At 45.5% G+C, this 14,066-nt stretch overlaps 1 protein-coding gene across 1 annotated transcript in view; it reads left to right on the top strand.

Moving 5' to 3' along the window:
* SIK3 (SIK family kinase 3) overlaps nucleotides 1-14,066 on the top strand; it is a 112,906-nt gene that overhangs the window by 53,363 nt on the left and 45,477 nt on the right. The window contains exons 3-4 of the mRNA XM_083163164.1: nucleotides 2,534-2,597; nucleotides 6,882-7,043. Of these exons, the coding sequence (XP_083019290.1) occupies nucleotides 2,534-2,597; nucleotides 6,882-7,043 (226 nt within the window). The remainder of the gene's footprint in view (nucleotides 1-2,533; nucleotides 2,598-6,881; nucleotides 7,044-14,066) is intronic.

Consider the following 14,066-nt stretch of genomic DNA (forward strand, 5'->3'; position numbering starts at 1 on the left):
GTTGGTCAGATTGGAGCCCCAATTCCAGTTTAGGTCATGTCTACTTGCGATGGTCTCTGGGTCAAGACTTGGACTGTGGTAGTGCAGCTTTTTTTTCAGAAGGTGATATTCTGCACTGAGCTGGTAACGTGATTGGTCAGATATGTTGCCTTCTTTCCAGTGAATCTGCCATAAGTACGGGGTTCTCGGTTTGTGTTTCCGGTAGATGTCAGTGAAGGTCATCCTAAAGACACACGAAATGTAAATACAATGAATGCTGCCTTTCTAGAATCCATAGTTGAATTCCTCTTAAGATTCCTGGGTGTAAGCATATGGTTAAGGGATACATTAACGAACTGCTAAGCGTTCTACCCATGTGTTCTTTCACTACCAGTCTTCCTGGGTATTGGGTAAAGCACCAGGTCACGCAGGACTCCATTTATACATTATTACATTATTCAAGCCTGTTTGGAACAAAAATAAAATGGATCTTTTTGGTCTGTTTTGAACTGCGAGACTATTTATATTGCATTATCATTAATGCCGTGACAGGTTTTTAGTGCTTGCTCATTATTTTCATGTTCTGCCATTGTTGTTTTGGTAATGGCTCTGTTGGTGTTACTAAAATGATGGTGGACATGGCTGCCTTGTTGAGGTACATGAGGTGTTGATTATGCCCTACGGTGTTTGGACAAACTTAAAAATCTGTGTCCTCCACAATCAATTTAAAGGTGGCTGCCATTTTAAAAATGAAAAATATTTGTGGCATGTAGGGGTGACAATGACCTACTTTTTTTTCTTTTTTAAGTGGTCATACAACCGGTGGTGGAATACTATGTGTCTTGACCCTTTTTAGTATTTTGGGCAAGACATTGCAGTGACATTGTTGGAGTTCATTCCATGGGCTAGATGTACTGAGCTTGAAAAGTGATAAAACGGAGAGTGATAAACCACCAGCCAATGAGCTCCCATGTCACAGGCTGTTTGAAAATCTCAGGTAGGTGCTGATTGGTTGGAGGTTTATCACTTTCCATTTTATCACTTTTTAAGGCTTAGTATGTCTCGCCCAGACAGTTTTTATATTTGCTACCAATATGCAATGAAGACAGCGTAAGGCACGGGTGCCCGATGACTGCCGACAATCAGGATCAGGACAGTCAGTATACCGACATCAGAATCCCGACTGTCGGTGCTCCGACAGGGGGGATCCCGACTGACAGGTGCTATGTTCCCTTGTGTAAAGCGAGCCACTGAGCCCGCAACGGCTTCTTTGCTCTCGTCCCCCTGTTTGAGCACCGGCAGTTGGGGTTCCGATGTCTGTATACTGACTGTCAGGATCCCGATTGTCGGGCAGTCAAACAACACCCGTAAGGCACAACTGTATAGAAATGCTGCCTAGGGGTTATTCATACAGCTGACCTCATTTGCATCTTTAGGTGCCTATCTTTCTATTGGTCAGTACCAGATAGCCATTTCTCTGTCATTCTGAAAAATCCTTCATGATAAAAATCCCCTGAAAGTGTCTTCCCCACTGTTACATTGCACTGTACACCTAGCCCCCTTCTAGAGTGGTATAAAAGATCCAGAACTCCAAACTATGATCGATCACCTACTCTCAGATCAGCTCCAGACATCACCACCTGTAAATCCCAGAAAAACCCATTATAATATCTATATGATACTGGAGGCCTACAGTCTATGCTTCTTTACAGGTGGTGCTGATGAAGAACACGGAGTACAGATGTTTCCTCATACATCTCAGCTTAATACACCATGCAGCACAAGATATCTGGGGGATATTCTCAGGGGTTATTCTCCCTCATGAGGGTTCACGACCCCCATGGAAATAGAATAGAACAAGTGGCGAGCACAGCGAGTCCGCAAGGGGCTTCTTTGCTCTCTACCTCTGTCGGACTACCGGTGGTTGGAATTCTGATGCCGGTATACTGACTGTCGGAATCCTGACTGTCAGCCTGGTATACCACACCCTTTATTGCCTTATACTTGTATATCTGTGTGTGACTGCGTTTGTATACAGAGCACAATGGATCTTGTATGGGGGAAAAAAGCTACAGTTGCTGCATCATAGCCTTTCATGTACAGATTGAGACTTAGGGACAGACTTATCAAGCTTCAAAAAGGGAGATAATGGAGAGTGATAAACAACCAGCCAATCAGCTCCTACCTGTCATGATATAGGCGAGTTTTGAACAATAACAGGAGCTGATTGGCTGGTTGTTTTTCACTCCATTTTATACCTTTTTTGAAGCTTGATACATCTGTCATACACACAGATATACAAGTGTCTAATTTAATCAGCACAGTCTCCCGGTGCGAGCAATTGCGACTAAGACGTATTTTCACCCAAAAAGATGTTCGACGCTAACATTGTGTCTTACAGCACCTGATGCGCCAAGGGGACCAGTTTGTCGCAGCAGTGATAGGAGGACACATCTGTACATGAAGTTCATTTGAAAGTAAACCGTATTTAAAGTCTTGTATCTATCCTACCTTGACTTCCTCTCTGTACTTATTGGTTATGTGTCTCTTCTAGGTGATGGAGACAGAAAGGATGATCTATCTTGTGACAGAATATGCCAGCGGAGGGGAGATATTCGGTAAGCCGTGCGATAAATGAGATCAGTTAAAAAGATATGAAGGGAGAAGTGGGTGTGTGACCGTCAGTTTGATTTACGTTTGCTCACGTTGCGTGTGTTTGTGTGTTTGATCTGTTGCTGTACTTGCACAACAGGCCTTTGTTTTTGTAGTGAATTATATCTCATTATGAGTTAGTGTAGCCTTTTCTCATCCAGCTACATAACCGCCGCTGGCCACAGGTATTTCCCAGCCAGTGATTGACTGTTATCTGCAAGGAGCGAGTTTGGGGAAGGCGAAGTGTGAGTGTAGCGCAGTATCCGGAATTATATTATTATTCAAGTATATTCATGATCCACACGGAATACTGAGAAGCCGATAAAACCATTCATGTTTGGGAGCACGTATACCTATCGCCAACAGCAGATCAAGGGTTAATTAAGCCTCGTGACTGGTAATGAGATGCGGGTCCGTGGTGCATGCAACAGCCTGACTCTGTAAACAGGATGTATCATGCGAGTGGGAGTCATAACATCATTTAAGCAGTCTCGTGTCACTCTGGGCTATTGTGAGTTAAAAGAGGTTTATATATATAAAAAAATAAATAATAATAATTCAGGTTTATAGTATTTATGATCTGCGTCTTATCACTTTGTTACATACAACAGCAGCAATGGAATTTCAGTGCCGACATTAAGCTATCTCTTGCCAGTGTACAGTGGATTAAAAAATTAAGGGGATTAAGAAGGAAACATTCAACTACCAGCAGAATGTCCTAATTTCTGGAGGTGTTAGGGGATCCCGTTGCCCCCCCTTTCCTTTGGCTGAACATCCTGTTCTGAGCCCTCCTTGTGAACACATCTCCCGCTCCCTTGCACCAGCCTCCTGGCTATCCCAATACTCCCGCTACAGAAGAAGGCTTTGGTTTTCATGCATTCTTTCAGCAGCCGCCCCTATAAATAGGACCACTCTCTTCAATGAAATGTCTCACATTCCATCCCAAAGTGCAGGATGAATCCTGTTTCTACTGCGCCGGACAGCAAAGGGAAATAGGGCTTGTGTTGAGTTGGAACCAGATCTGTGTGAATATACAGGATATAGCCTATTCTAGTGCACGCTGCCAAATTGCAAAACAAAAATGAAGAAACCTTTTACACGTTCATCAATCACATGGATTTAGCCCAAATTCCAGGTTTATAAATACACAAGTAGATTATGTGTGTTTGAGTTAATGCACATATTTAAAGCGAAAGGGACTTTAATGCGTGATGTCTGAGAATCCTATTCTACATACTACCGGAGATGACCTTGCAACTTTCCCTGCTTAACTTATTACAGTTAAAGTATCCCTTACCCAAATATCAGTTATCCAAATTTTTCCGAAAACCATAGTTTCCAGAATGTACTTTTTTTTGCTAAAAACATGCTGGGGACATGATATGTAACTGGCACTGCTGGGGACATGATATGTAACTGGCACTGCTGGGGACACGATGTGTAACTGGCACTGCTGGGGACACGATATGTAACTGGCACTGCTGGGGACACCATGTGTATCTGGCACTGCTGGGGACACCATGTGTAACTGGCACTGCTGGGGACACCATGTGTAACTGGCACTGCTGGGGACACCATGTGTAACTGGCACTGCTGGGGACACCATGTGTAACTGGCACTGCTGGGGACACCATGTGTAACTGGCACTGCTGGGGACACCATGTGTAACTGGCACTGCTGGGGACACCATGTGTAACTGGCACTGCTGGGGACACCATGTGTAACTGGCACTGCTGGGGACACCATGTGTAACTGGCACTGCTGGGGACACCATGTGTAACTGGCACTGCTGGGGACACCATGTGTAACTGGCACTGCTGGGGACACCATGTGTAACTGGCACTGCTGGGGACACCATGTGTAACTGGCACTGCTGGGGACACCATGTGTAACTGGCACTGCTGGGGACACCATGTGTAACTGGCACTGCTGGCGACACCATGTGTAACTGGCACTGCTGGCGACACCATGTGTAACTGGCACTGCTGGCGACACCATGTGTAACTGGCACTGCTGGCGACACCATGTGTAACTGGCACTGCTGGCGACACCATGTGTAACTGGCACTGCTGGCGACACCATGTGTAACTGGCACTGCTGGCGACACCATGTGTAACTGGCACTGCTGGCGACACCATGTGTAACTGGCACTGCTGGCGACACCATGTGTAACTGGCACTGCTGGCGACACCATGTGTAACTGGCACTGCTGGCGACACCATGTGTAACTGGCACTGCTGGCGACACCATGTGTAACTGGCACTGCTGGCGACACCATGTGTAACTGGCACTGCTGGCGACACCATGTGTAACTGGCACTGCTGGCGACACCATGTGTAACTGGCACTGCTGGCGACACCATGTGTAACTGGCACTGCTGGCGACACCATGTGTAACTGGCACTGCTGGCGACACCATGTGTAACTGGCACTGCTGGCGACACCATGTGTAACTGGCACTGCTGGCGACACCATGTGTAACTGGCACTGCTGGCGACACCATGTGTAACTGGCACTGCTGGCGACACCATGTGTAACTGGCACTGCTGGCGACACCATGTGTAACTGGCACTGCTGGCGACACCATGTGTAACTGGCACTGCTGGCGACACCATGTGTAACTGGCACTGCTGGCGACACCATGTGTAACTGGCACTGCTGGCGACACCATGTGTAACTGGCACTGCTGGCGACACCATGTGTAACTGGCACTGCTGGCGACACCATGTGTAACTGGCACTGCTGGCGACACCATGTGTAACTGGCACTGCTGGCGACACCATGTGTAACTGGCACTGCTGGCGACACCATGTGTAACTGGCACTGCTGGCGACACCATGTGTAACTGGCACTGCTGGCGACACCATGTGTAACTGGCACTGCTGGCGACACCATGTGTAACTGGCACTGCTGGCGACACCATGTGTAACTGGCACTGCTGGCGACACCATGTGTAACTGGCACTGCTGGCGACACCATGTGTAACTGGCACTGCTGGCGACACCATGTGTAACTGGCACTGCTGGCGACACCATGTGTAACTGGCACTGCTGGCGACACCATGTGTAACTGGCACTGCTGGCGACACCATGTGTAACTGGCACTGCTGGCGACACCATGTGTAACTGGCACTGCTGGCGACACCATGTGTAACTGGCACTGCTGGCGACACCATGTGTAACTGGCACTGCTGGCGACACCATGTGTAACTGGCACTGCTGGCGACACCATGTGTAACTGGCACTGCTGGCGACACCATGTGTAACTGGCACTGCTGGCGACACCATGTGTAACTGGCACTGCTGGCGACACCATGTGTAACTGGCACTGCTGGCGACACCATGTGTAACTGGCACTGCTGGCGACACCATGTGTAACTGGCACTGCTGGCGACACCATGTGTAACTGGCACTGCTGGCGACACCATGTGTAACTGGCACTGCTGGCGACACCATGTGTAACTGGCACTGCTGGCGACACCATGTGTAACTGGCACTGCTGGCGACACCATGTGTAACTGGCACTGCTGGCGACACCATGTGTAACTGGCACTGCTGGCGACACCATGTGTAACTGGCACTGCTGGCGACACCATGTGTAACTGGCACTGCTGGCGACACCAATATTAATAAAACCACCTGTAAAGAAGAAGCAATTTAAAGGGTCGATCCAGTGCAGGGCACAGTTGAAAAACATATGGCAATACTGAATAGTGATCCTCAATAGTGACTTTAATGGTTTACATGAAAAACATTTCAGTACACCAATCAGAAGTGAGTAGCATGGGTATAGTCCAATAATGTTTTTGGGGTCTCTGAACTGCCCCTTTTTAGGTGACCAAACAACGACCCATTGGCAGGTGGAAGGAAGTAGATCTGCAAGGTCTACCATGATCTGCCCTGCTTTGGAGTAAATGCCATTGTTGTTCTTCTCTTCCCCATAAGGCACTTGTGTCCCAGTGATACAATGTGGTGTTCTAGTGTAATGAGATCTGTACGTTGCCCATGGAGTCCGACCTAAATGGGGAGCATTGATTATGTTTACAAAGGAACATAAATGAAAGGTGCAGCGATCACAGCTCCAACTATATTTAGCAAAAATACGTTACCTTCTGCTTAGAGCAATATTAAAAAAAAGAAAAGCACACACTTGATATTATGGGCTTTTAAAAGTAAAAGTGGTCCCCTTGCCTTTGTAATGCATCAAATGCTCCTGCACTCCAGAACCTGACCACCGCTTTTCTTGTGGCAGATCACCTGGTGGCTCACGGGCGCATGGCGGAGAAAGAAGCTCGGAAGAAGTTTAAGCAGATCATCGCCGCTGTCCATTTTTGTCACTGTAGGAATATTGTGCACAGAGACCTGAAGGCTGAGAATTTGCTGCTCGACGCGAACCTCAACATCAAGATTGCAGGTGAGTTGGCTTCCTTATAAATGTGACATCTTGGCATGTCTTAGCCACGTTTTCAAGTTTTAAGATGTTAATTAGCGAGCAGTTGCTGCCACGCTACCTATGGCAAGCTCCTTGCCACTGCAACGTATTTAGCAGAAGTGTACAATTGCTGATCAATCAAATGGTTGTTATATTTAAGGATCTTTTTATTTAATTTATCTATCACATGATGTACCTGAGATTGAAGCCTCTGCTTCAATTGAAATGTGCAATGCTTATGAAGAGCCGAGAACCAGACAGATCGGCTACATTTACAATCAGGAGCCAAGTCCCAAAAAGTATAGCCAAGTATGCTGTTTAGGTGCGTACACACGGGGGGCGATTTTGTGTAATATCGCAGGAGATATGGTCGCTAAGCAACCATATTGCCCGCGATGGGAGTGTGCACAAGCGATATATCGCCGGAACATGCTCCTGCGACCAGCTGATTTCCACTGCCGGGCTCCCCCCGGCAGTTTCTTTTTCATCAGCGACCATCTCTGGTCGCTGATGAACAGGAGAACCTGAGCAATATATGGCTAGCAATATATGGCTGAGCAATATATCTCCCCCATGTGTACGGGGGCTTAAGTGCTGCTGCTTCCATTCTCCCTTGTATTTTATACGTCTGTACTGTCCTGTGGGTTACAAAAAATGGGGAATAGTACACACTAGCAGAAAGAGCTGTTGGCGCGCACACCAGCCGGGTGGTCTTAAACAGGAGATTAGTGTTTTTTTGTAGTGTACATACCGTATATTGTACATAGACTGACTGATACACACATGAATAGCAGAGGTGGAGTGAACGCACAGTGGACTAGCCAGTTACAGTATGTATGTAGGCACTACATGCGTTACCGTTGGGTCTCTACCACGGTGACTCTAACGCTGTAACAAGATGGCTGCGATCTTGGTAAGGTATGTGCAACGGCTTCAGGTAAAGCATGATGTGGAACAGTGCAGTAGCGCACCCTATATTTCAACACCGCTTGGTTTAGTAGATGAGGCCTATGGCACCCAAAGCACACGGCCACGTCGTAACTTTTAAAATGTTCCTTCCTTGTTACATTTTACTGTATATTCCTGACAATCCAATGTTTAACTTCACCTTTCAATGGGGGGGGGGGGGGGGGGGGTAGAATCTTTCACATAAAATGAACTCCGCATAACAAAGAAAATGATTGAGTGGGTTTGGGTGCCGCATTGTGCTTAATGGTAATATAGGGCCAGATGTACTAAGCGTTTCAGGTCTCAATAAATGTTTATGGACCATCGACCCTCTGTATATCTTGTGACTGGGTCATGTATATATTTGTTCTTCACCTATAATATGTGGTGTGCCCTTTATGAAAACTAAAGACAGTGCTATTGGTTGCATAATATCTTTTTACAAAGTGTAGAGTCCTAAATTACCATGCCACCACCTCCTAACTGTCATTTTGTCAAATCCATAGTGTGACATGACAGTTAGGAGCTGATTGGCTGGTACTTTATTTCTCTCTCCACTTTCTCACTTTTCAAGGCTTAGTACATCCCACCCATTGTCCGGTTATGGAGAAGTCACTATAAAGAGCCATACGTTGCAACGAATTCCCAAGTGTATTCTTTTGCCATGTCATGTATAGGAGAGTGGAGAGCTTTCAGCAGCACCAGCCCATAACTGCTGGGACTTCTGGGAAAAAAATGTTCCTAAAGTGCCTTTTTTGCTTTAACACATTGGTCTGCTCAACAAGTTCTTATTTGATAGTAAATAGTTGGCATTACGAATCCTTTTGAAATCACCACGAATAACTATCTCTGCAGTGACTCCTTTGTTCCTCCTGTTCTCCAACTGGAATGGCCCACAGATGCCTTACAACCGATGGACCGCGTAGCAAATTATGCATGAAACATACAAGCGAGCCGCCTCCTGGGCTGGTGGCTTCTTTTGTATACCAGTTACACAGTGCCGGGTTCCAGGCAGCTATGTGCTAAGGAAGAGGGGGAGGCGATATCCTTTTAGGAAGGGGCGCTAGTTTACTGGGAAGCCTGAGTTGCAGCCTTTAACCTAATGACTCTACTAGCTCCATGTTAGGGTCATTTTATGATGCCGAATTCTGTCTAGATCTTACAGGAGCACAAGCACACAGCCACATAACACCTGCTAGGGTCTGACGACCCTTTCAGCACTTCTGCTATTGTTCTCTATTCAGACAGATTTGTAATGAATGTGACAGCGCAAGGTCCACCCTTGGATACGATGGTGCTTCCTATGGAGGTTTTCACAAAAACGCTTCAGCTTTGCTTTCCGGCAGTCCTAGAACGTGCAGGCGTTCTCGGGGGGAAGACGTGGTTGGATGTTTTACTGCACATAGAACAGTTTCGCTCTGCAACTGCCAAATGAGCAGGTTTAGGGAAATGTTCAGCGTTGAACTGCGGGTGATTGGCCGCTTTGTTCTCACTGCAGTGACAATTCTCGGCAATCCTAGGCCAATGTTCTGTATGACAGAAGTTACTGCTGGGATGAGAGCGTGTTCCTGGGAATCCTGTGGCTGGGAGCTGCTCTGGAATTGCTCCGGATCCTCCCATCTGCTGTTTGCTTTGGCAGCTGCTCAGTTCAGTCATCTGATGAGTAGGATGGAAAACCTGATTTACTGTCAGAACCGTTCAGTGTATCTTTCTTGTTTTTCTATTTGTCTTTCCCAGATTCTGCTCGAGCCGCAGATGTGACAGTAGTCAATGTCAGACGCTTATTTTGTTGCTTTTTATGTCCCAGTGCTTCCCAGCCGCCCCTTTACCCCATGGGCTGTTCTCTGAAATTATGGTCATGGAGCCTGAAATATATAAGTCAACACAGGTACAGGAAGTTGGCGTCAATAATCGGTGGCAGTGCTCTAATTTACCATTGGAGGAAAATCATTTTGGTGTGTGATCTCTTTGAAGACTCTTTAAACTATTAATTGCTCACTAAATGAAACCAATTTTATAGGCTTGTTCATTTGCATTAAAAGCAATGAACATATGTAGGAGGGTATTCAATCCAGACCATCTTCATCCGATCTGACAGTAACTGGACAGTCGGAATTCAATGTTCCGTCTGACGGGTGTTGGAAAGTCCGTGGATCGGCGAAAACAGCGGCGGATTGTCGATACACAGCCGTGAGATCTGACTGCCTTCAATGCTGTTGCTAATGACAGCGTTGACTAGACGAATGCCGCTATTTTCAGCGGCGGATATAGTGGCACAGATTGAATACCCCCGTAAATGATCAAATAAGATCTAAATTTCAGGGTTAATATAATAGAAGTAAGGCAAATTAACAGCTATAAATCTCTCTCCATGATCTGGTTAAATTAAAGTTAAGTACGCACCACAGCAGACAGCATCACCCCAGGCAGGGAAGAGGAACTGCATGGATTTTCAAAGATGGCGGGTGCTAGAATGAACAATACTTTCTTATATAGCGCACACATATTACGCAGCACTTTACAGAGAATATTTGAACATTCACATCAGTCCCTGCCCCAGTGGAGCTTACAGTCTATATTCCCTACCACATGTACACGCACACACAGACATTCTAGGGTTAAGTTTGCTGGGAGTCAATTAACCTACCAGTATATTTTTGGATTGTGGGAGGAAACCGGAGTACCCGGGGAAACCAACGCAAGCACGGGGAGAAAATACAAACTCAACACTGTTAGGGCCATGGTTGGAATGGAACCCATGGCCTCAGTGCTGTGAGGCAGTAATGCTAACCACTACACCATCCATGCTGCCCACACATAGTGACATGTATCATGATTGGCGATTCTGTGAACGACTTGGCTGATTTATCAAGGATAACTTACACAATGTTTGGTAGTGTTTTATATGGGGTTATTGTGTTGGGTCATGAGGATTTGTCACAGTAGTGGTGGCAGTTGTTTACTGTACAAAGGTGGTTCTGTTAGCAGTGGAATTGCCTCCATATTACTGCAGTGTGATCAGGATTTGCTCTCTGGTTACTGGATGTGGCCTGAACACTTTTTTTTTGCTATATGTATGCATTGGTTACCATATATACACTGTTGATACTAAAGGTGGCCATACACACGCAGATTTATCTTCAGATCTGGCTGGTTGGAACAAAAGTATCACAAAAAGAAGAAAAAGGATGACTCTTTTTGTCGGGGCACAACTTGATATAAATTTTGTGTGGTTGGAACAAAAACCTGGTTATGAATGAGAGCAAATGACAGTTGAGCATTGGCTTGGAAATGCTGGAAAACTGATCACTCATCCATAACCATGTTTTTGCTCCAACCAGCCAGATCTGCAGATAAATCTTACTAGTATATGGGCACCTTTTACTCTCTGTACACACATATTGTGCAATTTGTCATGCAGTAAAGGGACCTGCAACCACTCTGCATTGTTTGATGAATTGTTCAGTCGCATCTTCCCATGTATTGTGGTGCACATGATGGGACTGTGCGACATGGAATGCGGTGCAATTACATTAATCCTGTAGCAATAGATCATGATATTGCGTGGATGATATTGTACACAGGCCCTTATTTTGATCTAATCGCAGTACAAATATATTCTCAAAATGGGCAAAACCATGTGCACTGCAGGTGGGGCAGATGTAACATGTATACAGAGAGTTAGATTTGGGTGAGTTATTTTGTTTCTGTGCAGGGTAAATACTGGCTGCATTTTTTTTACGCTGAAATTTAGATTTTAGTTTCAACACACCCCGCTCAAATTTAACACTCTCTGCACATGTTACATCTTCCCCACCTGCAGTGCAGCATTGTTTTGCCCATTTTGAGAACAAATTTGTACTGCGATCAGATCCCAGTGTACACAGACACAACATATTGGTACATGTTATCAGTTTGTCGTAAAATTGTCTGGTCATGAAAATGCGTACCCGGTTTAGTCAGAGCCACTATGTCACCACAGTATACACCTGTTTGCTTGTTCTTAAGATACCCTGATAGTCCAGGTTTTTTGGTTTTGAGCGCAGATGGTTAAATCACAATGATTGGGGTGCTAATTAAGTCACATGTGCTCATGGTTGGATATCCTGAAAACATCAATTGTTTGGGTGTCCTGAGGACCAAGTCCGCTAACAGGTAGAAAATACTGGATGTTATCATATTTTGCGCATTGATTAGCTGGAGGCCTTATTACAAAATGAGAAGTTTGGGAGAACTACATTGATACCATACCCCTTTTCTCTGAGACTCCAGAACTGTTTCCAGAGCACACTCTTGGTATGAAACGATAATATTCTCAGGACCCAGGAAACCAATCCTGGGGCATTTTGTCAATCCCGGAATTCAGGAATTAAAAATGATCCATACTGGGATTAGCCGGGAAAGCGATGCGGTTCAGCTAGGGGTGGGGTGGAGTAGCTTTGCGGCGTGACCTCACACTATACGTGTAGCCGAGGACGGGAGAACCGAGCAGCACCTGAGTGTGTGTGTTAAGGTGCCCACACACTAGAAAGATCTGCGATCGTAAGATGTGCGCATAAATTAGCCTTGAAATCTTTTTTCCGTCCTGGACAAAAGATTTCAGGCAAGCGCACATTTTTACCAAAGATTTTTCTTAAGATCCCGTGTACGTTCCTATGGATCTTTTGTTAAATCTTCTGATCTTTTGTGCAGCACGTAAGATCAGAAGATTCAGCTAAAGATCCACGGGAGCGCGCATCGGACAAAAAACGGCCGATTTTCGACCGATTATCGGTAAACATCGGCCGATTTTATCGGAAATCGGCCCAAAAATCGTTATAGTGTGTGGGCACCTTTAGTCATGAAATCCCGGGGTTTGAAACTCCAAACCCGGGATTGAAAATCCTGCCAATTTTGGGGCTGGATCCCGCTGATTCTGATCCCAGGATTGGCCACCCTACTCAGGACTCCACCCGACTTTTTTGTATTAATTCCCAGGGCTAACATGCCAGTTGACTTGGTAAACACTCTTTTTTGATGAGAAGTTGATGAGGTGGAGGAGATGCAGTGATTTATTTTTTAAGTTTCTTATATAGCGAAGCATATTCCGTTGTGCTTTACAATTGGATACAGTGATAAAACACACAGGCTGGTTTGTTCTACTTTCTCTGATGCTGACATAGACAGTGGTGTTCTTATATCTCAGAGACGTTTATTCCATGTGAGTGTTTTCTCTTTTTATATCTATGTATTCTTTATAAAGAGATACCTGAAAGAACACTCTTTTTTTTTTTTTTTTTAAGGCCCAGCAGTGAGATGCCTGTTATACCGCCTTTGTACAAGAGTAGCCATCCCTTGCTTTTAATAGTCTATTCAATAATTTCTCATGTGACATTCATCAATTCATATAGCTGTAAGAAATGACAATGTTATGCCTGGTACACACCAGGACGACTAGGGCCCGATCCCCTCAATCTAGATCCAATTCCGACCAATTGGATGTAGATTGTGTGGTGATTGGGCCCTTTTCTGTCCTGGTGTGGACCGATACCGATCCGATGCGCGGTCCCGCGGGTCGGTCGGTCGTTATTCAGATCCTACCTGCTGCAGATAGGATCTGAATAACGACCATACTGCAGCTCCCAACTCTATTGCCGTACCTGTTGTCACTATTCCGGACACGTGACTTTTACAGAACAGGTTGCAGGCAGGAATATTGGTTTGAGCGGATATATAAATTTAGAAGCCCTGGCTATGGCGAGACCTCACAATCAACCACATCTATAAGGAATATAAATCCCTGCCTTGCATTTGCTGCGTGCCATACATTTCTAAAGATTTCTGATCCTATAAAATATTGGGAAAGAACAGGTCTGTAAAATAGCCATCTAGACGACCGTCATATTCACGGAAGTTTTTGACCTGTTCCGACAGTCGTTATTCAACGTACCCACCGTTGTGTGTTGGAACAGCCGCACTTTGACGGGAATGGCCGCTAAATTGTCAGAATCGGCTGCGAATCCGACAATTAGAAGTAGTTTCCGACAATTCAGATTTGTCTTAGAAAAAAGAAAAAAA

The sequence above is a fragment of the Crinia signifera genome, chromosome 19, assembly GCF_055691185.1.
Source record: "Crinia signifera chromosome 19, ASM5569118v1, whole genome shotgun sequence".
NCBI classification, from domain to species: domain Eukaryota; kingdom Metazoa; phylum Chordata; class Amphibia; order Anura; family Myobatrachidae; genus Crinia; species Crinia signifera.